At 39.2% G+C, this 26,368-nt stretch overlaps 1 protein-coding gene across 2 annotated transcripts in view; it reads left to right on the forward strand.

Moving 5' to 3' along the window:
* The window catches only part of GALK2 (galactokinase 2), a 118,266-nt gene that overhangs the window by 50,697 nt on the left and 41,201 nt on the right, over positions 1-26,368 (forward strand). For both annotated transcript variants that reach the window (XM_046654498.1, XM_046654497.1), the window contains exons 6-7: positions 22,196-22,294; positions 23,779-23,931. In XM_046654498.1, the coding sequence (XP_046510454.1) occupies positions 22,196-22,294; positions 23,779-23,931 (252 nt within the window). The remainder of the gene's footprint in view (positions 1-22,195; positions 22,295-23,778; positions 23,932-26,368) is intronic.

The raw sequence follows: 26,368 nt of genomic DNA on the forward strand, positions 1-26,368 counted from the left end.
CAATATCTTCTCCTAGGAGAATGCATTTATTTTTACTCTGAGAGTATGGGACTGAAAAACAGACCTGGACCTGAATTCTGGCGCTGCTACTCTCCAATTTTATAACTGAGAGGAAGTCCCTGGGTCTCAGTTTCCTCACTAGTAAAATAAACGCATTTAGAATACTAAATCTTTGAGGCCCCTTCTAGCACGAAGATTCTGTGATCTAAGAGGTAAAGCAATTCTTAAAACCATCATTTTTTGAAGAGTTGCCTAATAATAATTAAACTCATGCTTATATGACATCTAAATCTTCTAGTGGAGTTTTCCAGATTCTAGATCTTAGTGACAAGAAAATCATTATTGGGGCGGGGGGGACCCAGAAAGCTATATTCAAACTTTAGTAATATTGGAACACTGTGGGTTTAGGTACTTATTATAGTGTAATGATGTAACACAACTCTCCTTGTATTGTTGAGCGACAGTTCCATCCCCAGGAAAATACCTGTGGCCTTTCTTTTTTCTATCTTTCTACAATTGCTTTGCTTAATGAACTTGGCAATCAGGAATTCACTGGACAAAATAAACTTTATATTCTTAATGCCCACTAGATGGAGATACTGGGGTAACCAAGCTCTTGAATTGACCACATATATTTTTACTTCTGAGTAGTGTGCTCTTAGTTTTAATTAAAATAAATGAATAAGTAAAAAAGGGGAAAAAAAAAGAAAAGAACAAAAAGAAGTGAGGGTGAGAACAGAGAGTGAAATCCAGCTTCCCAGGGCTCCAAGGAAGAATTCAGATACACCATAAATCACTGTGAAGCTTTTCAAAGCTGCACTGCATACTTCCTGCCATTAAAACTAAGTGCATTGAACTAATTTCCAAATGCCCACACCCCTTGAAGTGATTGTGTTTAATTTACTACCTTTGAAAAATCTAACAAAAACTCATATGAAAGTCTCATTTATCAAGTTTTTCTGTTTCTCAAATTTAATTTTTAGGGTTAGTCTTTGTAGACATAATTTTTATTTTCTCTTTTGAGTATTTTTTCTATTAAATTTTTAGTAGCTCACTCTCTTAAAAGCACATTGAGCAATTTATAAGTATTACTTTTTCAGAGTTGGGATGCACTTTAGCAAATATATTGTGACTTTTTCCAATTCAATTATTCTAAGGCCTTTGATGATTATAAAAGCAAGAGACTGGGGTCAAATCCTAGATGAAAATGCTAGAAGTATGACTAGAAAATAATTTATTTATGGAAGATTTTGGTGAAGCTAGTAGATAGTGATAATATAGGCATATAAAAATAATAATACTTTATCCAGGTATCCCCAAATCAATGACCAAGAACAAGAGTATTTTATAAATCATATTTTCTTTGGCAATTGAGTATGCTTTAGAAATACTATTGGAGATTATTTAGAATTTGGATGCATGGATATAATTTTTTGATATTAATAGTAGCAAAATTGGTAAGGAATCAGAAGACAGGAAAGTAACTTGGCCTGATCATAGAGACTGAAGGATGGAATTAAAAGATGATTTCAGCTCAGCATTCCATGGCACAACATGGTGGAAAGAGCATGGCCTCTGGAGTCAACCAGACCTTGGACTCCTAGCTCATTCCCTCAAGAGCTGTGTGACCTTGGCATGTTCCTTGATTCTCTGAAACTGTTTCTTTGTCTGTAAAATTGGGATAATAATATTTACCTTGTAAAGTTGTGAGGATTAATGTATATAAAGTACAGAGCTTAACTTGTAATAAATGATAATGATTATTATCATCACCACATTATGATAATGATAATGATGATGACAATAATAATAATGACGATCTGTAATTCTCATTCCAATGGCTAGCACTCTGGCTCACTGGAAAATGATCAGGCTAGTTTCACTGGAAGCCTTTTTATTTTCCTTCTCACTTTGAGATTCAGGGGTACCATGAACCCCAAATGGATTAGGATAATAAAAAGAATCTTGCTTTCATTCCTTCATTCAACAATGTTTACTAAACCAGTCACTATTCTAGAATTGGGAGTTCTAGTTGGAGCTGAACACGGGGGACAAGAGTACCACTTACCTCACTATGTCTAGGGAATCATAGATGGTCAATATTAGACTATGCTTGAACATTCAGAGAAAACCAAAATTAAAGGGGAAAAACTGTGCCTATTGAGTTTTCCAATCTGATTATTGCTTGGTATTTTAAAGATCCTACCTTGGTATAAACACTGGATTGTGAAGCTACAGTTCTGGAGCTGAAAGTCCCAGATCTTTGACACTGGTTAGAGTTAGTTGTTGTAAATATTGCCATTTGCCTCAAGTTACCTAATTTTTATCATCAAGCCCTATTCTGTTGTCCAGTGTGGTATAATTTATGCTTTCTACCCTATTTCACAACTTCATCGTATTTCTCTAGTTATCATTTCACTATTTTATGACAAGTGATCCCACAATGACGAAAATGGGTAATGTAAAAGCCAGAGTTCCTATTGTTTTTCTTTTTATATTTCTTCAAACAAATCTTTTAAGGAAGAAAACTTTTCAGAGAAGGAAAGTTTTGTTTTCTGGATGTCTGAATGGCAAAGTTAACATTTGTTAAAGTTTCATTTCACAAATGTAGACTATTTAACTGTCAGGTTGGCAATTCGACGTGTTAAAGTAATTTATCCTATAATTAAATTATTTCCGATGGAATATCGTAACTTCTTTGGAGCAATAGTGGGAGCAGGAGTGGGGAATCCCATTTTATTTAGTTTCTCATGAGGAACGGGGAAAGTTCTTTAAATTCATCTTTTAAAAACTCAGGTTGTGCTGTTAACACTCAGATGCCCTGCTTTGTATCAGTACCAATGTGGTCTTACTAAGGACAACATAAGAGGAGGCTGGCTTTTTTTGGTATCATTTTCAAATGATAGATTTTAATGAGTGCCACCCAGGTTACTCTTTGACCAATATGTTGATTTAATTATTTTAAGCATGCAAATAAAATATAATTGTTTCAAAGATCTTGGGTAACATTCCACATAAGAAGACATTCTGGGCTATTAGCCAGTTGTTAATTTTGACTGTGTTTATTTAAATCATGTGGAAGCAGGACCCTGTGGAACTTTATGTGTGGTCATCAAAGCCCATAATCTCCTATAATTTATGTAAGTTACAGGGAAGGTAAAATTTGCCATGACTCCTGTGGTTACAAGGGCATCCAGAGAATTTCTGATTAATGTGTCTTTTTCTGATAAAATTGTGTTATTGCTTTATGAAATATAGGCAAAAATTCAAGCAACTGGTAAAATTTAAAATTTAAAAAATTTTAAATGTAAATTTATTCTATGTTCTGTAAAGAACTATGCTGTAAAGAAAGTGCTTTTTATTTTTATAATTTAAGTTGTATTTATGTTTATTTTCATGACTTAAAATATTTTGTCAAATTTTACAAATATTTTAATTCTTCAAATAAGGTTGCTATGGTTAGGAAAAGAAAATTTGGTGATAAAGCAAAAAATTTATCAGAAAAAATTTTAAAGTATTAAGTTTCTTCTAGGAATAATCCACAGAAACCTATGTTTTAATGCAGGGTGCCTTTACATTTAGAAGTTTTCATTGATTTGCTTCAATTTTTTTAGATAACATTGTAGAGTATGATGTGTTCTTACTTATTGACAACAATGTTAAATATGACCACATGTATAATTAGATGGATTGCTAATGTAGCAATAAAAATTTTATTCTTAACTTATTACTACGAGAAAATTTCAAATGTACAGGTAAAGTGCAAGAATAGGCAATTAACATACATATACGTCTTTCACCTAGATCCTTGCAAACATTTTGCAACATTTGCTTTGTCTTTTTCTGTATTTTTTCCTGTACCATTTGAGAGTTCATTGCAGTTCTCACCCCTAAATACTTCAGCATGCATCTCCCAAGAACAAAGCATTGTTCAACATAACCACAGTATAATTTTATCACACTGATATAACACTGTTATCTAATATACAGTCCGTATTCAAATTTCCCAATTGCCTCGATAATAATGTCCTTCACAGCTTTTTCCCTGTTTTTTCTTTTTCTTTTTTTGAAATTTTTCTGATCCAGTCATTACATTCAGTTGCCATTTCTTTAGTTTCATTTTTTCTGGAACGTTTCCCCAGTTTCTTTGTCTTGCATAACATTAACATTTTTGAAGAGTCTAGATCCATTTTCTTTTTCGGTCAAATTTTCTCGGTTTGGATTTGTCAAGATCTTTGCTTTGTTATGAGATTGAGATTAATTTTTTCCCCCTCTGGCAATACTACATAGATGATGTCCTTCTTACCGAATTACATCGCATGATTTCTGTTTATCCCAGTGTACTGAAAATGTTTTTGGTACATAGAGATAGGTAGAGATCTACTTCCTATCCAAAAAAATGCCTTAGTTTGGGTATATGATATAAATCCCCTTTTTATAAAGAGGAGCTTTTTGTTAATAATAGTTAAAAAATAGTTTAAAAAGTCCTTTAAAAGTGGAAATAGATACTGTAACATATTTAGTTAGTCTTCTATCATGTGTTTTAATAAATCTAACATTCAATGCATTTTTGTTGAATGAATGAAAATAGTGATGACTTAAAAATCACAAATTCTCAGCTTTGTCAAGGTATTAAAATCCTTCATTGTTGCCCTGCTATTTAAGTGTTTTTATGCTCTCCTTCACTGTTTTGTTTAGGAAACAAAATGTACTAAGCTTGGAATAAACTGTTTGAGATGTCTAACATAAAAATAACCCAAGCAAATGTAATTTTAAACTGTCACTGTGTATATAGGGTCACATTATTTCACTTGCAGTCACTCAGGGTTTGTATATATCACGTTTCAGTGTAATGACATGGGCAGGCTCCAAAGAAAATACCAGGCTACATGAATTTGGTTTGACTAACAAATATTTACATGTCTCTGTATCTCTCATTATTGTAATCTTTTAAGGGGTTTATGCTACACAGGCTTAATTCTTGAAAGCTTTATGTTAGATTAAAAGAGGTTGATCAGTAGTATATCTGACTGTAAAAATGATACCACAGCCCGTCTGGATAAATGTCGGATTTAAGCCAGAGCTTCTGCAGGGAACAGGTGGACTTAAGAGTGGCTTGCCACGGGCAGACGACTGCCTGTCATGTGCATGCTTTCTTATGGGTATTATCTTTTTTTCTTCCCAGGAGGGTGGTGTTGATAGAAGTCAGGGTGGTCATTTGATCTCTTAGGTTTCTCTAGTCATCTAGTTGGTACGTTATAGGAAAGAACAGATAAACATTCTGTCCTTTGCTTGTGAGGATGATGCCTCATCTACAGGAGGCAGATGGGTAGTTGTATCGTTGGCTACTGAACCATTCACAAGTGTTTTTTTGCTAAGTACCACCCATGTCAATTGACATTGCTTTTGTGAGTTGGCCAACTGGAATTGTGGGTTAAGCCTGTAGTTGTAAAGCCATTTAATGGGTTTCCCCTCTCTTGATTAATGCTCCCTGGCCTATGGGACCTCAATATAAACTCCAATGTCACTATCGTTGCTTCTCACTTTGTATTGCAAAGACATTTCCCTCTAGACAATAGTGAAGTGTTCAAGCACAGAGACTGCCCCCGTTTTAATCTTTGGATCTCCAGTGTGCAGTCTGGTGCGTAACTGAATTAAGAAAAAAATGTGATCTTATTTGCAACATGATAATTTGCTAGTGATAATGTATATAATTATTTGGGCTCTTACTTAGTATACAACCACTTGAGATTATGCAAATTTTATAATTAGACTTAATCCAGTGGATTTAATAATTTATCCACATTTATGGAAAAGTTATGATGTTCCAGGTAGGGCTGATACACCAATATCTCTCTTCTCCTATGGCTGATGTCCATTCTGAGTAGTTGGAGTCCGTGCCACATTGGTTGTTAAAAATGTGACTATAATCCCTAGTTCCAGGTGTTTGTGCCAAGTGCTGGGTTCCTCCTAGTTGCTAATAGGCTTTGTCTGTCATATACATACTATCTCAAAGCATGTCCTATAACCCAAGTGTGTGAATTAGTAGAGTTGTCATAGTAATGGTGCTAGTAAAGACTGTATCTCCAGGGCTCCAACCTGAACTTTCTGAATTTTATCCCCTGCCTCTTACATTCTCAGGTGAAGGAGTTATTACACAGGGAGGTGTTCAAGGAGCAAAAGAGGCAATGAAACTGGACGTACTCCCATGATACATAATTACCAAAAGTAGAGGTGTTTCTAAAGGTGCAAATCTCTCTTGATGGGTGTGGAAACATCTCTTTTATCACTAATTGTATTCTTCTTACTTGCATAAAATCTCATGCTCTCTTAGTTTTATTTCCTGCTTTCTAATGTTCTCTCCACTAGAGAAAGGAGATAGGCATTATGTAGTTATTATAAAGTGGTAAAGTGAGAGTTTTCACTGTTGACCAGAAATTTAAGATGAATTAAATATTTTCTAATTGAAGTGTTATAGTTAAGATTTATAAATATTGACTGAAAGTAACGGCAGTGAGAGTAAAAACAGTTTTCAAGCGTGAGTTTTAGTCTTAAGGGCTAGTTCGTGAGCTACAGATTCTTGGAGCCATGTGGGAAATACAGCATACCGTCTTAAACAGGTGAAAAAATATTTTTAAGAACTCCAGGTTTTTCCTGATTTCATCAAGAATGATTATAAATTCTGTAAAGTTATTTTTCTCATTATGAAAGCAATGTGTTCTCATTATAGAACACTGGGGAATTTAAAAGTATGTTAAAAATTAAATTAAATAAAAAATAACCCCTAATCTTAACAACCAAAGTTTGGACTCACTGTCATCTTGAGTATTGTGATGAAAATAAAATCTTTGTATCTTTTCAAAATATTACCATTCAAGGACCCTACGTTTAGTGCGTGTGTTGATCCACTTAGCAAATTCTTGTAGAATATCTACATTGCCTCAGGCACTATTCTAGGCACTGGAGGGGCGGGTAGAGTTGTGACTAAACAAAGCACATGCTTTCATGGGACTTACATTTGCTCAGGGGAGAGAGAAAATAAATGAAAAGATAACATAAGATGGTAAAAGCCTTGGAAAAAAACAAAGCAGGATATGAGATGAAGAGTAGGGTGGGGGTATTAACACACTTCAGGGAGGTGAAGGAAAGCCTGTCTGATGAGGTGACATTTGAACAGAGATTTCAGAGCAGGAGCATTCTAGACTGAGGGAACGGCAGATGGAAAGATCCTGAGGTGGTGTGGGATGTTGATTCCTTGTTGGCAAATAATTATAGCCAATATTTACTGTGCACTAACTACATACTAGGCTTTTAAAATCTTTACAACAACCCAGTGAAGTGAGTAATTATTATAACTCCTATTTTGCAGGTGAGGAAACTTATATGCTGTAACCACTGTATTATACTGATAAGTGCTATGAGAAAGCGGAGAGTTAGAGTATATAACTCAATTCTAGGAAGCTATGAAAATTTCCCAGAGGAGTTGTTGCTTGAATTTAGTCCCAGTAAAAGAGCAATTAGTCACAGCTATGAAGGTGAGAGGAGTGAAAAATCCTGCTCTCCTCCTACTGTATCCCCAGAACCTATAGCAATCCTTTGCCCACAGTTGGCATATGATAGATATTTGTTGAATGACTGCAAGTGGAACAGCATTTGCAAAGACATAGAGGCATAGAGAGCATGAGATATTCAGAAAACTCAAATTAGTTTGCTTTGACAGGAGCACAGACTATGTGATAACAGCAGCAGGAGGTTATAGTAGGAGAAATAAGCAGTGGTCAGATCATAAATCTGTTTTTATGAAAAGGCAACAGGGTACTTATTTTGGCAGCACATATATACTAAAAATTGATAAGCTACAGAGGAGATGATCTTGGAGCCTGGGAGAGGATAAAATGCAATTGTGTGAATCGTTCCATATATAGGTTTTTTAACTCGATGGAACAAAATGTTTAAAATTGTTTGAATGTTTGAATATTCTTTGGGCTTCTGTGAAGATAAAATATTTTCAAATGCAAATGTGAGTTATTGAGACTTTTACTTGCAAGGAATAAAAGTCCACTCAAGGGATGTGGAATCCTTTGTGGAATCCATATGGAATGCAAAGGTGGGTATATCAGTTAGCTTTTTCTGTGTAACAAAACCCTCCCAAAATTTAGTAGCTTCAAACAACAACCATTTGGATTGGATTCAGCTTGACAGTGCTTTTCTTGTCTTGGCTGGGCACATTCACGCATCTGCTCTCAGCTGCTGGTCAGCTAGACAGTGCTGCTTCTAGATTGGCTGGGTTGCTGCCTTCTGGGTTGTCAGGTGGGATGTTGGGGATGACTGGGCCACATGTCTCTCAACACCCAGCAGGCTAGCCCAGGCTTGTTCAAATGGAGGTCTCAGGCTTCCAAGAACAGTAAGAGGGCAAGCTGCGATGTATGAATGCTCTTCAAGTCTCTGTTTGTGTCCCATTTGCCACATACCTCATTGGCCAAAACAAGTTACATCCCTGATTCAAGAAGTGGAGAAATAGATTTCACCTTTTCATGGGAGGAGCTGCAAAGTTATATGGCAAGGAAATGGAAACGGGCGGGGGAAGGACTTGTGGCCATTTTGCAATCTAAGAGAGTGGGTTATAGCTGGGTTTCAGGAATGGACAGAAACCTAAATGTTGTTAGGTCTGCCTCTGTCACTTGCCTTGCTTTCATGTTGCTTGTCTGTTTCCTTCTTCTCTATCTTCAGAACAGCTTCCTCTACCTCTCTGTTCCCCATGGTAAAAAACATAATTGCTGACAGCTTCTAAGATCATATGGAACAGACCCAGATAACCCCAAACTGACTCTCTCTTTCCCCATTGGGAAGATTCCCTTGGAGAAGGGAATCTAGATGGGAATCTGGTAAGTTTGTCTTCAGTAAGGGCCTCACCCCCGGATCTATGAACTGTGATGGAGTGGGTGGGTTTGGTGTTTGTATGGGTGTATTGGAGATGGGAATTATAGTGTGTGAATCTGGTATTCAAGAGCTATGTTGCTGTAACCTTGTGATAGTTGGGTGGGGAGAGTGAGAAGGAGGGGAAAGGGGGCAATGCTCCCAGAAAATGGTAGAGATGGGGAGGAGATGATTAGACATACATCTCATAGAGGTCCATTACACTGAGTTTTTTAAATAATGTAGTAACATCAGGGGGCCGAGAGTAGAGGCTAAGACCTTGGAGGAAGAGGGATATGAAATGTTTTTACTTAGAATACTTCTGACACCAAATGTGTGGGTTTTTTCTGACACAGACCAGCTCTCTGGACACCAACTGGGTATCCTACAATTCAAGTAAATTCTAACACTATGTGGAGTTAGCGTCAGATCCCACAAGTTAAGGACTCAGTTCCACAAGGCTGCCTCTACTTCGGATACCAGTGCAAGTCCCAGGTTGTCACCTGTACTTCTGACCAACCAGTTATAAATTCAGGGGTTCTCACAACTGCCTCCTCAGGTTCAATAATTTGCTAAAATGACTCACAGAACTCGGGAAACCTCTTTACTTAATAATACCGGTTTATTAGAAACAATATAACTCAGGAATGGCCAAACGGAAGAGATCCATAGGAGAAGGTATGGGGTGGAGGGATGCACAGAGCTTCTATGCCTTCTTCAACTGTGCCACCCTGCCACCACCTTGATGTGTTCACCAACCTGAAGCTCTGCGAACCCAGTCATTAGGGGTTTTATTACATAGGCATGATTGATTAAATCATTGGCCACTGGCAATGAACTCAATCTCTAGCCCTTCTCCCCTTCCTGGAGGTAGGGGGTGGGCTGGTCGAAGTTCTAGCTCTCTAATCCCTACCTTTGTCTCTCTGGGGACCAGCTCCCATCCTGAAGTTGCCTGGGAGCCCCTAGCCACCAGTCATCTCCTTAGCATCCAAAAGACACTCTTATTATTCCAGAGAGTCCAAGGGCTTTAGGAGCTGTGTACCAGGAACCAGGACAACAGTCAAGTCTTTATTTTTTATTATATCACGAAGGGTAAATTGGGGGTGGGGAGAGGGAATCTGAGAGTGAATGGAAAGAATCAGGATTCAATGAGTTGGAGGGCCTACAAAGAGTGGCTAGGAAAAAGGCAGATCCACTTACCAGAAGGGAGCAAATTAAGAAGGGCTTTTTCTGGCAAAGAGAGAGATTAAAGAGGAGCTGGGAGAATCAGAAGAGACTAGGGGGGCCTTCGGATATTCCTGTAACTGAAGACATGTCTGCTTCAGCCTGACTCCAGGGTTAGATTTTTAGACTTATTAGGTAGGATTAGAGAATCCCAACGTAGTTTCAAGTTGAAAGCATTAGGAATCAGATTTTCTATGCAGATTGTAGGCCATTTGTTAATATTTAATAAGAGGAGGAAAGCTGGATTTATAAATAAGCATTGACCTATAAATTACCTATCTGTAGGTTGAAATTACCTATCTGTAGATTTCTATGTGACATTTCCTCTACTGTCAGTTAATTACTCTAAGTCAAAGTTTCTCAAACTTTTTGACCATGACTCACAGTAAAAAATGTTTTACATTGCAGTGTAATATGTAATACACATGGGCAAATGCACGCTGAAAAGTTTCACAAAGCAATACTTAACCCTTTACACTTGGAATGCCTTCCATTCCATTACCTTTCATTCCATTACCTTCTATTTAGAAAGCTTATCTTGAACCACTAAGTTGATTTCATGATCAGCTAATGAGTGACTACAAAGTGTCTGAAAACATGGCTCTAAGAGGTTTACTAAAATGATGCTGAGCTAAAAACCAGTATGAAGAAGAGATATAGGAGCAAAGTGAAAGGATAAAGGTCTCCTGTCTGAGGATCTCAGTCCAAGATGGGGAAATACCAATCCTTTCAATAATGGCAGCAGGAATTCCCAGTAACATACTGAGAAATCTGTTTGAAAGCGTCTGGGCTGGTTTTATCGCTCCACTCCTTTTTCTTCTACACATAGTGCATTTTATTTGATAACAAATTATTACTTTTTCTTTTCTTTTTTTAAAGATTTATTTTTCCTTTTTCTCCCCAAAGGCCCCTGGTACATAGTTGTGTATTTTTAGTTTGGGTCCTTCTAGTTGTGGCATGTGGGATGCCACCTCAGCATGGCTTGATGAGTGGTGCCATGTCTGTGCCCAGGATCTGAACCTGCAAAACCCTGGGCCTCCGAAGCGGAGCGTGAGAAATTAACCACTTGGCCATGGGGCTGGCCCCACAAGTTATTTCTATTTGGGAGAATTTTCTAGGTCCTTTTTTTCTTCCTTTTCATGTTCACATTGTAGATATTTTGATAAATCATTGGCATATTTCCCATGAAATAAATCAGAAAAATGGAAAGAAGTGAAATCCTTACCTCCTTCATATTGTTTTCAAAGAAGAAGGTTGGAAACTATTGACTATAATGAGTTTTCTGAATTTTTAAATTTTATATCAGTACACAGATGTGTAAGGAAGAATGAACTCTAAATGAAGCAAGAGAGAGAAATAGTTCACTCTTGAAGATGTGCCAGTGTCACGTATTGACTAAGTAGTGAGCAGTTCCAGGGTTTTTATTTGGTACATATTCATTTATTAGGTGTAGATTTTTGTCTCTGAATATGGTGTATTAATATGGGAATGAGAAGCTGATGTTGTATATTCATTTATTTATTCATTCAACACTCATTTATCAACAAATAGGTTAGATATTAGGGATACGAAGGTGAAGAGACACATGTTCCCTCCCCTCATGGAAGTTAGACAAAGGGGAGAGAACAATATTAAACAAACATACACAAATATCTATACACAGATTGTGATAAATGCTATAAAGGAAACAAACTATGGAAAGAAAAACAGGAAGAATCCAGTTTATACGGGGAGGGGTAGTTTTTAAGGAAGGCCTCATGGAATAAGTTAAGAAGTAAAAGCCGAGTAGAAGGTGTCAGGTGAAAGTTACTTATTTTTTAAAGCAGCTATGTTGTATTTGACATAAAGCACCGAGTATTCCAGAAAGCTTTGAAGGGCTAAAACTTCAGCTGTAGAAATAAGAAATATATCTCCCCAATATAAGAGGAAGGAAAGATTCATGAGGTGAAAAGGGAAAGTGAGCAGAGCTGCTGCTCAAGGCACAGGTGGTCAGGACAGCGGCTGATGCTGCAGGCTGCTGTTTGGTCCAACAGCCCAGAGCCCATTATTCACCTTGCCTAGCAGCCAGGGCCCTGGTATCTCTTGGAAATGATTGTTGTCTTTTTCTCTTCTTCTGTCTACCGCCTCCCTTTAGACAATGTTAGGATCTCTTGTTCCATGTGTTGGCAGGAGTAAAGTGAATGTGTTTTGTAACAAATTACCTTTCCAATTGGGCACATCTCCTGGTCTAGGTTAGTTCCTGTTCCTTTAGAAATTATTTGCCCTTCCTTTGAAACGTCTGCCAAAAGTTTGCTAAGCCATCGTCTGACATTTCTATATTTACATCCAGGAGAGTGTTTATGCAACATCATTTCCAATATTGTTTCTGTCTTCATCTTAGTCTTTTGTTGAACACAGTATTTATACCATTTATAATTTCGGGGAGTGTCAGGAATGACTTCATGTAGGTACTTAACAAAGAATGAAAATCCAGAGAAAGAGATTGCAATCAGACATTTATTTTCCAAAGGACAACTTTTCTCTGGCAGTTTTTCTGCCTTTTGGATTAAACTGTCCTTGGGCTGTTGATTTGTAATAAGATTGGCCATTCATGAAAGCAGATATCGGGTCTTGGCACTTCCTTTGGTTCTCCCCCAGTGTGTGGTATAGAGCTCTGAATATATGTTCGAAAACGCTGTATGAAAGAGCACATGAATCTGTCCCTAGCTGCCCTTCCGTAGGGTATGTGGTGCAGTGCAGAGAGGAGGCCTAGTAGATGGCACGGAGGGTGAAGGTAAGCTGTCCTGGTTGCCCCAAGTCAGCATGTGCCTGAAGGGGCCTCATAAAGATGATGGATGGGGTCCAGAGGTGTGCCTGAGAACCTACATTTTGGGAGAAAAGGCAAAATGGAAATTCCCTACTGTTTCATGGAGTTCTCTCTTTACTTCCCGTTTCCACCCCTACAAATGGCAGGGAATATTCTCTTCCCTTGGAAATATGTTTTGAAGTAAGCAAGAGTTCCCTGAGTCAGAGCAGAGTTGTACTGACCGTTCTGTCTCTAGGGCTTCTATTTTCATCTTCATCTTTTTTTTTTTAAGATTTTATTTTTCTTTTTTCTCCCAAAGCCCCCCTGGTACATAGTTGTGTATTTTTAGTTGTGGGTCCTTCTAGTTGTGGCATGTGGAACGCCTCCTCAGCATGGCTCGATGAGTGGTGCCATGTCCACACCCAAGATCCGAACCAGCGAAACCCTGGGCCGCCGAAGTGGAGCGTGTGAACTTAACCACTTGGCCACAGGCCTGGCCCCATCTTCATCTTTTGTTGAATACAGTATTTATACAATCTAGGGGAAGGTTAGGAAATCTATAGTTTCCCAAGCAGTTGAAGTTAAGAGGTTCCTGTGTCTGAATCCCAGACCTCAGGGGCCCTCTCCCTGTGTGCATCCTTATTCTAGTCACCTCCCAATCCGAGCAAAGTTCTGCTCTTTGACATTTATAGGAGACAGTTTTCTAGCTTCTGCTTGAATATCCCCAGTGATCTCACTGCTTCTCAAATTAGTCCTTTCCTTCTTGGACCACTTTTGTCACTGGAAAGATTTGTCTTATATTTAATCACAACCTACCCTTTCTATCTAAATCCCCAATTTTCTCCTTCTTTTGATATTAGAGTCTTTCAAAGTTGGAAGGAAGTTCTCCTGGCTTCTGTTACTCTTTATTTGGGTCATAAATCCACTATTCTTTCAACTATTCCTTCTAGAATGTTCTTACTGGACCTCCTTGCCATTCCTGCCTTCCTTTCTTAAAATGTGCTCTTGCTTATCATTGCCCCTCCCTAACATGACTGTTCCACATGACGCCTGTTATGTCTCAATTTTTTCTTTTACTTCTACCAAGTGCCCATTTACTTTCTTTTGAAAAAATTCTAGGAATTATACAACCAAGGATCTTTATCCAATAAGGTTAATAAATTAGAAATAGAAAACCAGGGCAAAGGAAAGAAGAATGAAAACACACTAACTGTTAATTGTTTAATGTAATTGTTTTGTTTAATTGTATTTACTGAGATTCATGGAAGCCAAGGTAAAAAAGGAAACCTAGTAAGTTATACCAGATCTTGTGATCAGAATCGAGAAGCCATTCCTTTTCTCTGGGGGTACTAAATTATGAAAGGTGTTTCTCATACGGACTCTTTAGAGCACACAAAACATAGTGAAAATGACCTCTCCAGCAAGTCTAAAAACAAATGCAAAAGAGATTTTCATGTGACTATTTCTTACAATGACCTTCAGTAGATGCTCTTGGCATAAGATTTGAGCACGACTCAGTAAAATCAATTTATTTCCCTTGTAACAACTCTTTGAACACTCTCCACCATTTCCTGACCCTAGAGATTCCTCTCAATTCATGTCAGAGTCTTTGTGAATTGAAAATTTCACACACAGAACCCTTTCTCCCAGGCAAACGTGTCCACCAAGTTATGGATTTGGTTGATTTAGATGATGATTCATGGGAGCTATGTTTTTTTCCTTTGGTTTGCTTCCATTTCTGTACAATCGGAGTCATGTTAGGAAAATTAACAGTTGTTAAATTTATCAATTATGGTTATGCTGGGGGGAAAAGAATAGTTAATTATCGAATGCCCCTGTCTTCTTTACCTTCTCCCGGAGTGTCCACATTGGTTTACAATCAGAGTTCCTGCGGTTTGGACATTGAGGGTGGGACAGGATAGTGCTACTCAAAACTCCGTATGAAGAAGCCTCCCCCAGGGAGTAGGAGTGTCCTTCTGACCACGAGAGGGGACGTGCAGTTCCAGCACACACTTGCCAAACCACAGAGATTGCAGGTCTACGGCCCATTCATTATTATCATCATTATTTAACATTTTCAAAGGTCAGAGCCAAAATAAATGGTCTTCCTGCCAAGGGAGTGACACCAACCTTTACCACAGGAGTTGGAGGCCCCTTTGCTATTTAGTAGCAGTGACTCAGGTCATATTCTTGGCTGATTCCGTCCATCTGGCCAGGCTTCTGCCTTCTGCTGTCCTGCCACAACAACTGCTTTTTTTTTTTGGCAATTCTCTCTCCCCTCCTCCCCTCTTCCCAGTAATAGTTACCTTGGTATGTGTTTGCTGCCCTTTTTTTCTTTCTTTCTTTCTTTAAGAATTTAAACAATAAAAGGGATTGAATTCATTGTGCTAGTGAGAAATGAAAGCAGGCAGGGAGGGTTGGAGCTCTTGAATTTTGGGTTCCTAGTCCACCCTTGAAACTCCTCTGCCCTGGGGGATAAAGAATGTATTGTGGTCAAAAGCACAGAGCCAAGACTGGGTTCAAATTGTGACTCTGCCACTTACCAGCTGAATGATCTTGGCCAATTTACTTGACCTCTCTGTGCTTTAGTTTCTTCATTATAAAAATGCATTGAGTAATAAAAACATCCTACATGGATTTAAAAATTGATAGTACATGAAAAGTGCTTAGAATAGTGTCTGACTCAATATGTTACCTGCTGTTATTGTTAATAGGCTGCAGAAATCATACTAAAATGTCAGCCTTATATTGAGATCAGTCTGGGTTGTGCATGTTTGAGAGGGAGGTGTTCAGGGTTTATTTGGAGATGGGTAATGGGAAAGTCCCCCAAGCCTCAAAGCATCCAACAAAGTGAACTTTTTTTAACCTGATGAGAAAATGGAGTGAAATTGTGATGACTCAGGAGTGTCTGCATCCTAGGGCTTATGGTCCACTCCATTGTTCATTCTAATGGAAGCGATGTCAGTTTGGGTATACATAAATTTTGCTCCACCTTCTTACCAAGGCCTAACCTCCAGGCACAGCTTCTCTTCCCCAAGGCAGGGGCACAAGGTAGCCTGGTAGACTCTGGAGCCAGACTTACCTGGCTTTGAATCTTAGGTTAAGTTAGTTTATTGACCTTTTTGAGCCTCAGTTTCCTTCTCTATGAGGTAACAATTATAATTAACTCTGACATTTCAGGGTTGTTTGGGAGACTAAATAAGATAGCACCTATAAAATACCCTGCATAGTGTCCAGCCTTAAGAGACGTTTGACATTTGTTAGCTTCCTTCCCTTTCTTCCTCTGATTCTTCCCTGCCTGCTTAATTTATTAAGAAAGCCTCAGAGTAGGAAATCTTTTAGAAGAGTGCTTTCAAATTTAATGTGCCTACAAATCACTGTGTTAAGCTACAGATTCTTATTCAGGAGGTTGGGGGTAGGGCCTGAGTCTGCACTTTGAGTCAGTCCCCAGGTGACACCAATGCTGCATCTGAGGCCCTCACTTAGAGTGGCAGAGTGGACTGTATTCTTCCCTCTTTTTGCATCTCGTTATTACCTGTTAGATTCATGCTAGTATTTTAATAGTGTTGCCATACACATCTGCACATCCAGGGTCATCATTTGGAGAAATACCAAAGGTTGTATGTTATCATGCATCTACAAAGAGTCCTCCTTATCCAGTATAAGCAGTGATGATTGAGGTCTAGGAGAAACCTATCGTAGGCAGTTTCTCAGGATCCCTATGGGCCTAGAATCCCAAACTGCTTCACGTCAAATACTGTATTCCTGCCTTGTTGAAGGCCTCCTCTCAGAATCTGAGTGGCAGGTCAGTTAGGTTAGGGAAGTGGTCTTTGTCTCTCTTTAGAGTTTGCGGGGAGCCGACTCTAACACTGTGCTCTGCCCTCACTAAGCAGCCCCTCAGATATTCTTAGAACCACATGTCCCAACTACTAGCCTTCTCCAGGTTCATTAGATTATGTCTCTCCAATGTACGCAGATGGAGGAGTTCATTTTTCTTCTTTTTTTTTTGTGATGCACATTTGTGAGTGCTTAATGCATACTCTTTGATGATTCTAGATTTTAGCAAGTTTTCCAGAATACTTTTGAGAATCCTCCTCGCTGTTGTTTCTTTGTAGTTTCTGATCTTTTAAGTATTTGAACTCCTTTTTTCTTTGCATTACTTGCCGGAAATTTTCAGTTTGAACCATCAGGGTCAGTTGCATCTGCTGTGCTCATTTTGGGAACTGGCTGTCATTGTCCTCAGGCAACTTTTCTTGAAATAAAACATGTAAAAGTTACTAATCTCTTTGAGTTACATCTCTTTGAGTTAGAGATGTGAAGAAGAAGAAATAGCCTCCTCTTCTTTTTTTAATTAAAGCCAGCCTACTTTTTTTTTTCCATAGAACATCCAAAGTCTCTACAAGTTAGAACTTGGTCATCAGCCATGTTACAAAACAAAGCAAGTCTGCATCAGTCTCTTTTAGGCTTACCTTGGTGCTGTTTCTTGAAGAGTTTCCCCTACCTGGCTGAGCTCTACCTAATAGGTTTGCCAATTTGGGGAAGAATTTGAAAATAGCCCCAGGGAAGAACCCAGACATTTTGAAAGTTAGGGTGGAGAAGGATTGCAGGGGTAGAAAATATTTGAGGTAAAGAAAAGTCAGGGAGTCATTAACATTTTCACCTTATCTTGATATATCCGTCAGGGTCATAATAGAAACCAGATGGCTCACTCAATAATAAAGGACAATTTATTTCATAGGGAATATTTACAAAGGTGTAGGTATAGAGGAAGCCCAGAACTAGTTGTAGCTGAGTTGTTACTGCCCTTGGGCCTGAAAGTGACCTTGGCAGGGAGGGACCTGACCTCACTGCTCCCCGCTCCCTGCTCCCCAATTTCCCATTTCCTGCCAGAGTTCTCTGTTGGAACATCCCAATGGAAAGCCAAGTACACATGAGCCTCTTGCTATAGTTCATGCTGGGCAGTCTCCTGGGGCAGATAGCAGGACAGAGGTGGGGTGACAGCAGATCTGGAGGGGCAAATCGCTGTTTGGCATGCTAGTTTTACAGTTTCCTTTGAAGGACTTTTTCAGCTGAAGACAATATCAATATTGTGAGCTCTTTGAGGGAAGACACTGGCTGTCCTCTTGTCTGTAGGACACTATTTAAATGATTGTTGAATGAATGAATGAATGAAGCTGTTCATTTCCTTCCTTTCTCTTGACTTGCACTTAGAGTGGCTGACAATAGCTGGATGATGCTGTCTTGGTTAGGGTTTGTGTTGTGAATAGCAAGGCTTCCCGTAGGAAGACATTCCTGTCTACATAATTATTCTGCTTTTAACAATTTCTTGAGTAAAACTGCTAAACAAAGATAGAGTTTACTGTATTAATATCTTGAGTCTTTTTGTGTTATTGTTTTTATGAATATCCAGGTTTAGCTAGGCAACACATTCCTGCATCTTTAGCCCTTCTCAGTGACTACTAAATCTAGCCCTGTGACCTCTTCTCTTACTGGAGCTCCACTGGCCAAGAGAGAGCTAAGCTGGTTAATTTGGGAGCCCACATGACTTTTAGTTCTTTTCTAGGCTGCTTCAAGAGAAGAACCACACAAAGGGCTAAAATAGCCTCATTAACTATTTCAGTAGCTTTAAAAGAAGGTCTATGAATAATGTCAGGGTTGTCCTAACTCTCCAGAGGGAAGGAGTCAAGATAGAAATGAGTTTGTTGGTTACAAACTTTGGAGAAGTTTCTCATGTGGTCAAATAGTCTTCCCTAACTATTCTCAGACATTAGTATTTTGCAGGAAGCGACAGAGCTGAATGCCACAAGTGACTAGTTTGGAGGCACCTGGGGTTCTTGAAGTGCTCAGATGTAAACACAGAGGAAAACACATTGGTGAGGAGGGGAGTGAGTCCCTTCTTGGTAGAGTTTTGCTCTTCTTGCTTGAGGGTTCTCAGGTTGTGTGTGTGTGTGTGTGTGTGTTTGTGGAATGGGGAGACAGGAGAAGTGGGTGAGCCTTAGAATCCCTCAGACATCAGGGAAAAAGAGGACTTTGTCATTTGCTAAACAGAATTGGGTCCTGGAATTTGATCTGTCCTTGACACTAACTTCCAATAGGCTTCTTTCCATACACTTTGTTAATGTGTTTGATGGCTCCTTCTTAGTCTCATGAAATCTATTGATATTTTACACAATTCAAGTATGGAAGGAGTGTTGATTTACTGCCTTTGCAAGTCACTCTGCCTGATTATAACTCTTGGAGGACGTTTTAGGGTTCTATTTCCAGTGTCCCCAAAGACAGAAAAGGCATAGCAGGCTCACATGTTAAAGTATACGGTTATTCCCGTGCATCAAGACATTTTTACAAAGAACTAAGCATGCACTTCTTGATGCTTTAGTTTCTTTCCTCTTAAGGGGAGAAAAGGTAAAATTTGGTAATCTCATTTCTCGTTTCACATCCTAGTGAAAAAACAGGTAATATTATCTCTATTTGTTGAGGGGAGGAGTGGTAGGGAAGGGAAGTAATCAAGTCCAGTGTGAAAAGAACACAGGCTTTGGAGTCGGGCAGATGAGGTTCAAAAGGTGACTCGTCCACTTTGTTATATGCCTCCAAGTCCCATTTTCCTTATCTGTATGATGAGGTTTAAACAGAGGGGTGTTGGGAGCCTTAAAGGAGATAATGCTCACAAAAGAAATGATGCCAGGTACTTAGCATGTAAATATGGCTGTTATTGCTGTTGTGGGAAAGGTGACTTTTCACACTGGCCCAGGGTCAGAGTTAGGTGGCAACCCAGGTCTCATCATTCCTCACTGAATGCTGCATGGACTTCTTCACCAGGGTATATTGTTTATTTACATTTTAAAATCCAAGTGTTTTGACCTTTTGGTTACTAATTTATTTTTAATGTGCCTATTATGGACAGATCACTGGCTCTGTGTGTTCAACAGGCCACGTGCAATGCCCATTACGTCAAAATTCCAAGTTTACCTTGTGTCACAAGGCAAAGTTAATGTTAGTGAATCCACATGACCAACAAGGAATATGACACTTACAGAATCCTTCAGATGGTGTTTGGGCCACTACTCTCAGAAAGTGAAAACAGCAGGTGTTTATCGAGTATTTACTATGTGTTTGGCATTGTGTGTGGTAGGGAACACAAAAGAAACATCTACTTTATCTTTCTCTCACAGGACTGACAATTTTCTGGGGAAAATAGATCTATTCAAAACCTGAATCACTATCTGATTCTGTCATGTTAGTTAAGTGGTCTCTGGTCTGGGCACTGCCTGGATGCTCATAGACTGGTGGATAAAGAAACAAGTAAACCCACACGGAAAGCATAGTTTGATAAATGAGAATAGAGTTATATATTGTAGGGGAGGGAGAAATTTCCCTCTACCCTTCTAGGTCCTTCTGGCTGATCTAAGAATTAAATTGACGTGAGACAGAATAACAGAAGAAAATCAAACAATGTTTAATAACATGTGTACCTGGGAGAAACCCAGGAAAACTGAATAACTTGCCAAAATGGCAGAAGCCATCACCTTAAATACCATCTTCAGCTAAAGACAAAGGGGGAGGTTGGCTGTAGTGGTTTGGGACTTCAAAGGGGAAGAAACTAATACATGGAAGTGGGAAGGCAAATGTTTGGTAAACAAATGTTTGCCATTCCTTGCAGAGACAATGGGACATGGAGAGGACTTTGATCAAATGGGCCTTGCTAGGTTCCTCCCTGTCTATTGCACCTAGTTTATGTTATACTATAGTTATCTTTGGTGATATCTCCTTCCTGAAACAGGAGTTCTATCTTAAATTCTTTTAGGCAGTTAAGGGGAAGCTCAAAGTTTCTTCCTGAGTCCTTGTTCTTAAAACTAATCAAGCCAAAGAGACATATTTTGGGGTAGCAAATTCTGCTTCCTTACAATATACAGGGAGTGCAGAGGAGGAATTACGGGGGGTGTGTGCATTTAGGGAGTGATGTGGGCCACAGGGAGAGGTGATGCTTGAGTCGATCCATGACTAGTAAGGATTGCTGGAGGGGGGGAAGTGATGAGGAACAACATTTGCTCAGTATTCCTGATGGTCCGAGCCTAGGATTTATGGGGTTAGTGGCAGGCAAGCAGACTGGAGAAATAAGCAAGGGATAAGGCATTATAGACATTATGTACCGTGCTGAGAAGTATGAAATCAAAGTGTTGGCAACCAAGCAGACCAGAGATGATTATATCAGTGTTTCAGAATGATCACTCTAGGAGGATCTTCCAGTAAAACAGGTGAGAAATAAAGGCCTGAATCAAGTCTTAGAAAAAAGAAAAAAATGAATGAATGAGTGAATAGTAGAATGAGTAAATGGATGACACTAACTCTAAGCGCTGTAGGAGTTCAGAGAAAGGGGATGCCATAGTGGGAACAATATTTGAGGAAGATTTGAGTGGCCAGCCCAGTGACTTGCCCATAGTAGGTAGCTAATATGGGTATTGAATGGCAATAGGATTTATACATGAGAAGACAGGAAGTAATACCAAGTTACATAAATGTGTGAGATGGTCAAGGAGACAAATATAATTGGAAAAGAGTGGTAGATAATATGATTTCATATGCAAATTAGTTGCACATTTTGGAAGGCTTTGAAATGCCAGTTGGAGGAGTTTGAACTTATTTCATTAATCAATAGGAAGCCATTGAAAATTCTTAAACAGACATTTTGACATTTTCAGTTTGAATCAGAAATGCATTTGTGTACTGGGCCTCTTCATTTTGGTTGGAGGAAAATGTGTCTGGTGAGATGATGCTAGTTCTGATTCTTACATTTAATGGAAATGCCACAGAGACAGCATTACTTTGGGACTGGAACGTAAAGTTGGATGACCCCACTTTGGCTCTGGGGAGAGTGTGGAATGGTCCACTGTCGGGAGACAAAGGAACCTGAGGCAGAAATGAATGAGTGCCTAAATGAGATTTTTGGTGATACCAGTCTAGAGAGGAATGGAGCAAAGAGAAAGATAGGAGAAACTGCTTGCCCTGTGGAGTCTTTTAGTGATAATAAATACATGGCATGCACAGTCAATATCTCATTCCATCCTATTGCATACATTACTTAATTCTGGCATGTTTTCCTGTTGAGTTCAATGGTAGTCTTAGAGTTCTTATTAACTCTGTGCTCTAGGCAGCTACGATCAATTGATCAGAGTTGGCATTGGAATTCAAACCTATCTGTCATGTCCGAAGTAAGAAATGAATGAGAAATAGATTGGCTGTACTCACAGTGCAAATCAATTTTTACTTTTCCAGGTGGAACTTGCAGAAATCTGCGCCAAGAGCGAGCGTTATATTGGCACTGAAGGAGGAGGGATGGACCAGTCCATATCATTTCTTGCAGAAGAAGGAACTGTAGGTGGCATTGAACTATTCAGAAATACCAACTGGGGAAAGTTCACACAGAGGAAGGCTATGAGGTCCCCAGCATGCCTGGTTCTAGGCAGCCTGTTCTATTAGGCTCTGTTGTAAGATGATATTTCTCAACTGCTTTCAATTCAAGGCTTACCACCAATTCACTTATTCTGTTTCATGTTGATCACCTCTCCCTTAAGCTTCCAGAATCATACCTCAAGTCTGTTTTTCTCTTGTGTCTAGTTTTTTCCCCCTTCTACTTCTCTTCATTGTTAAGATGAGATTTCTCAACTCCCTGGTTATTGGTACCTCCTTTCCCGTTCTTGTCCCAAATCTTTTCATCTCATGGCATTTTCATAATCTCTTGTTGGTTTTAAACCCAAATGTTAGTTCTCTTACCACATATATTCACAACCCCTCTTTTTTATGATTTAGTCTTTTGTATCATTTTTCTCTGTCAACATTTTTGGGGCTTCAGTGGTGGGGAAAAGAATATTGACAGGAAGCCAGGAATGAATTCCTTAGCTGGATACCACTTCCCCTTGACTATCAACTCCCTTGGGCAGGGTAGAGGTTTTGGTTGTTACCCATAAACTGCCCATTTCCAAAAGAAAAGCAGAAATTTCTTTAAAATCTTTTCTTAGTTTTTCATCAGATTTCTACAGGCTTGGTTATTTTCCAAGAATACCTGTTTTTCTTCTTATTAAGAATATTTGTTGTTGATTCCCCTAAACCAAAGACATGAGGCATGAGGAAATTTGGTTTAGTGCTAAGAAAATACTCTGGGTGTTTTGGATGAGACCTGACAAGCAGACATGATGCCAATAGTCCTGAAGTTAATGTAAATTAGCTATAGAGTCTGAATGAAGTCCAAATTCTTTGGGCTTGAAAGCACTTCATGATCTAGCCCCTGCTTTACCCCTCCATCCTACCCTCTCACCACCCCTCACCCCTTGAACTCTGAGCTCTAGCCAAATTTCAATTTCCAAAGCTCTATTAACACTCCACGTAGTTTTTAGCCTCTGAACTTGCATATGCTCTTTCCTCTTATTGACATCCTGTTTGGGTAAGGAAACCCTCTGTCTGCCCTACTCTTGCTCATCCTTTAAGACTCAGTGTAGATTTCCCTTTTTTCAAAGAAGTCTACACTAGGTTATATCTGATCAGGTGCTTTAACTATGTGTCTATATAACACCCTGTCCTTTGCTACTATTGTAACACTTACAACCTGGAAATGTATTTGTCTACTTGACGGCCTTTCCCACTAGAATATAAGCTCTGTGAGGGCAAGGACAATGTCTGTCTTTTTCACTGTTGTATCTCCAGTGCCCAGTACGGTACCTGGAAGTCAATAAATAATATTTGAATGAATGAATGAATGTATTTTGGGGAAAAATTTTACTAAGGTAAATAAATGCATAAATGATTAAAAATTTTCTGAATTCTAATACATTATATCTCACCTGTAATTTTTCTTCCAATAGGCCAAGTTGATAGAATTTAGTCCTCTGAGGGCAACTGATGTGAAACTCCCAAGTGGAGCAGTGTTTGTGATTGCCCACAGTTGTGTGGAAATGAATAAGGCAGCAACATCGCATTTCAATATCAGGGTGATGGAGTGTCGGCTGGCTGCAAAGGTATGAACTTGGCAAACTAGTGAAACTTGAAACAGGCTTTCCTTGTCCTTTTTTTCTTTGTTCCCTATTACTTTGTCTCTTTCTCTAAAATTTAGGGCAACATCTGGCTGCAGCAACATTCTAACTGAAGGTCTTTGGGTACAGAACAATCTGATTCCAAACTCAGTAGAAAAATAAATCTATATGTGTGCCCTGAAACCTCTAGCTATACGAACTTCACAGTTGAGTCTTCTAGGGTGGCAATGGGGAGAAGAGGAAGGCTTATATCTTTGAAGCACATGCTATAGGTTAGGTCTATGGGTGGAGAAAGACAGTTGGAGGCAATTGACGAGAGGTGACTTTGTTTCCTCAACGAAAGTGATGGCAGCCTCAACCCTTGGTTCTCTCAGATCCACCATTTTTGTATTGAGCTATCACTAGTCACTCCAAAATACAGACTTGGTATAACTCCCATGTGCCCAGAAGACTTCTACATACATGTCGGCTAAGGAAGCCCAAACCGGAAGGGAGTCTTGGCAGTTCTCTATTCCACAGTTTAGAAGACCCTTGCCAGTCAAGCTTTAAATCTGCTTAGGAAGTATTCATTGAGTACGTGCTGTACACTCAGCAGCATGAAGATATGCGGAAGGCTACAGGACATAAGAATAGAGAGAGTAGGGAGTAGAGTAAAGAGTTAAAGTTAGGGGGATATGAAATAGGAAATGGTTAGTATGTGAATAGGTGGTATGTAATCAGGTGATTTAAAAAGTGACACAGAATTAAATGTTATAGAGGATCCAGAATGGCACATGATATGACTAGAAAGGTGGAGAGAACTGAGGCTGGGAGCTGGGGAATGGATTCTGGGTCAGGAGCTCCACTGTTTTCTTCCAGTCATTCTTCAGATAACAGAGTGATGGCTTAAAAATTCAAATGTGATCAGATAATTTAATTCCCCTGCTGAACACCTTTCAAAAGCTTTCCATTTCATTGGAATAAAGTAAAAAGTCCTTCTTACCGCCTGGAGAGCCCAGCAAGATCCGATGCCAGTGCACTTCATCCTCTTCCTCTCTTAGCATCCCCCGCTCCCGTTATACTCCAGCCATGATGCTCGTTCTCACCTCAGGGGCTTTGCACATACCCAGAACATTCTTCCCCTGGCCCTCTTTGAAGTCTCAGCCTAAATGTCCCTCGGGGAAGCCTTCCTTGACTTCCTTACTCCCAGGCTAAGGTAGGGCTCCCTTCATATTTCGCAGCACTTACATGTCTTTGCTATGGTACTTATCACAACTATTTGATGTCTGTCCCCTTTTTCTGACTTGATTTTACCTCAGAGCCAAGACTATGTCCATCTTAACTCTCACGTCCCTAATTTTACCTCAGAGCCAAGACTATGTCCATCTTAACTCTCACGTCCCTAATGCCTGGCATAGTGCTTAGGCCAAAGGAAGCACAGGGCAAATATTTGTTGAGTAAATGAGTGACTACTCCATGCGTTACCTGCCCTGTTGTATTTATTTTGCTCGGTTTCACAATTTTTTACAAGTTCCTATTGTGTTCCCAGCACTACACTAGCTACCTTGCAGATGTCTGAGGCGTAGCTATCCTTTGCGACTGACTTTTCACTTTGTCCCTCAGAAGTTTGAAGCTGGGGAGAGTTATGATGAGTTAGAAAAATACAAGTTTTTTTTTTGGAAAATTTTGGCGTTAAACATTTTTTTAAATTCATTGATTTAAATGTTTGTTTTAAACATTGATTTAAATGTTTTAAATTTGGAATTGACTCATTCAGATAATTTCTAAAAATTACATAAAAGAAATGTTTTAATACTAAACTCTTCACAGTGTCTGATCTGTGCATAGATGGGAAGTAGTAGTGTAGTAAACTTTTCAATACCAAGCCTTCAGGGACCTTTTTTTTCCTTTAAGACAAACTTCCTCTTTCAGGAGATGGAAGAAATTAGTGTCTTATTTGTTTGAGGGCTTATTTCTGTTGACTTTTTATTTTGAAATCAATGAGTAAGTTTTGCCTTCCTGAGAAGACCTCAAACATACACAACATGTTTTCAAAGTCTCATCACGAAATTGGATATCCTCTAGGAGATCCATAGGAGAGCGAAAACGAGTACAAGACACGTGAAATGGGTTCAGGTAGTGACTACTCTCTTCCAAAGACGCAAGAAGAAAGTGAGGAATGAAATCGTGGGCTGAATCTCGGTAGTGAAAGTTGTCAGGATGGGGGAATGTCTTTTGAGAGTTAACTTAAAAAAGGGCATCTCTGCTGGAAGCAATAGTAGCTGAAAACCTTCATCCCCTGCAGGGCCGCCTGTTCTGGAGGCCGTCTTCTGAGTTTAACCATGTAACTCCATATATGTTTAGAGGTATTTTGGTCAGTGAAATTGGCATCTGAATTCAGCTTTTGGCACACACTCCTCCCAAGTGGTGTAGATAAAACACA

Source organism: Equus quagga, chromosome 2 (genome assembly GCF_021613505.1).
Source record: "Equus quagga isolate Etosha38 chromosome 2, UCLA_HA_Equagga_1.0, whole genome shotgun sequence".
Classification (NCBI taxonomy): Eukaryota; Metazoa; Chordata; class Mammalia; order Perissodactyla; family Equidae; genus Equus; species Equus quagga.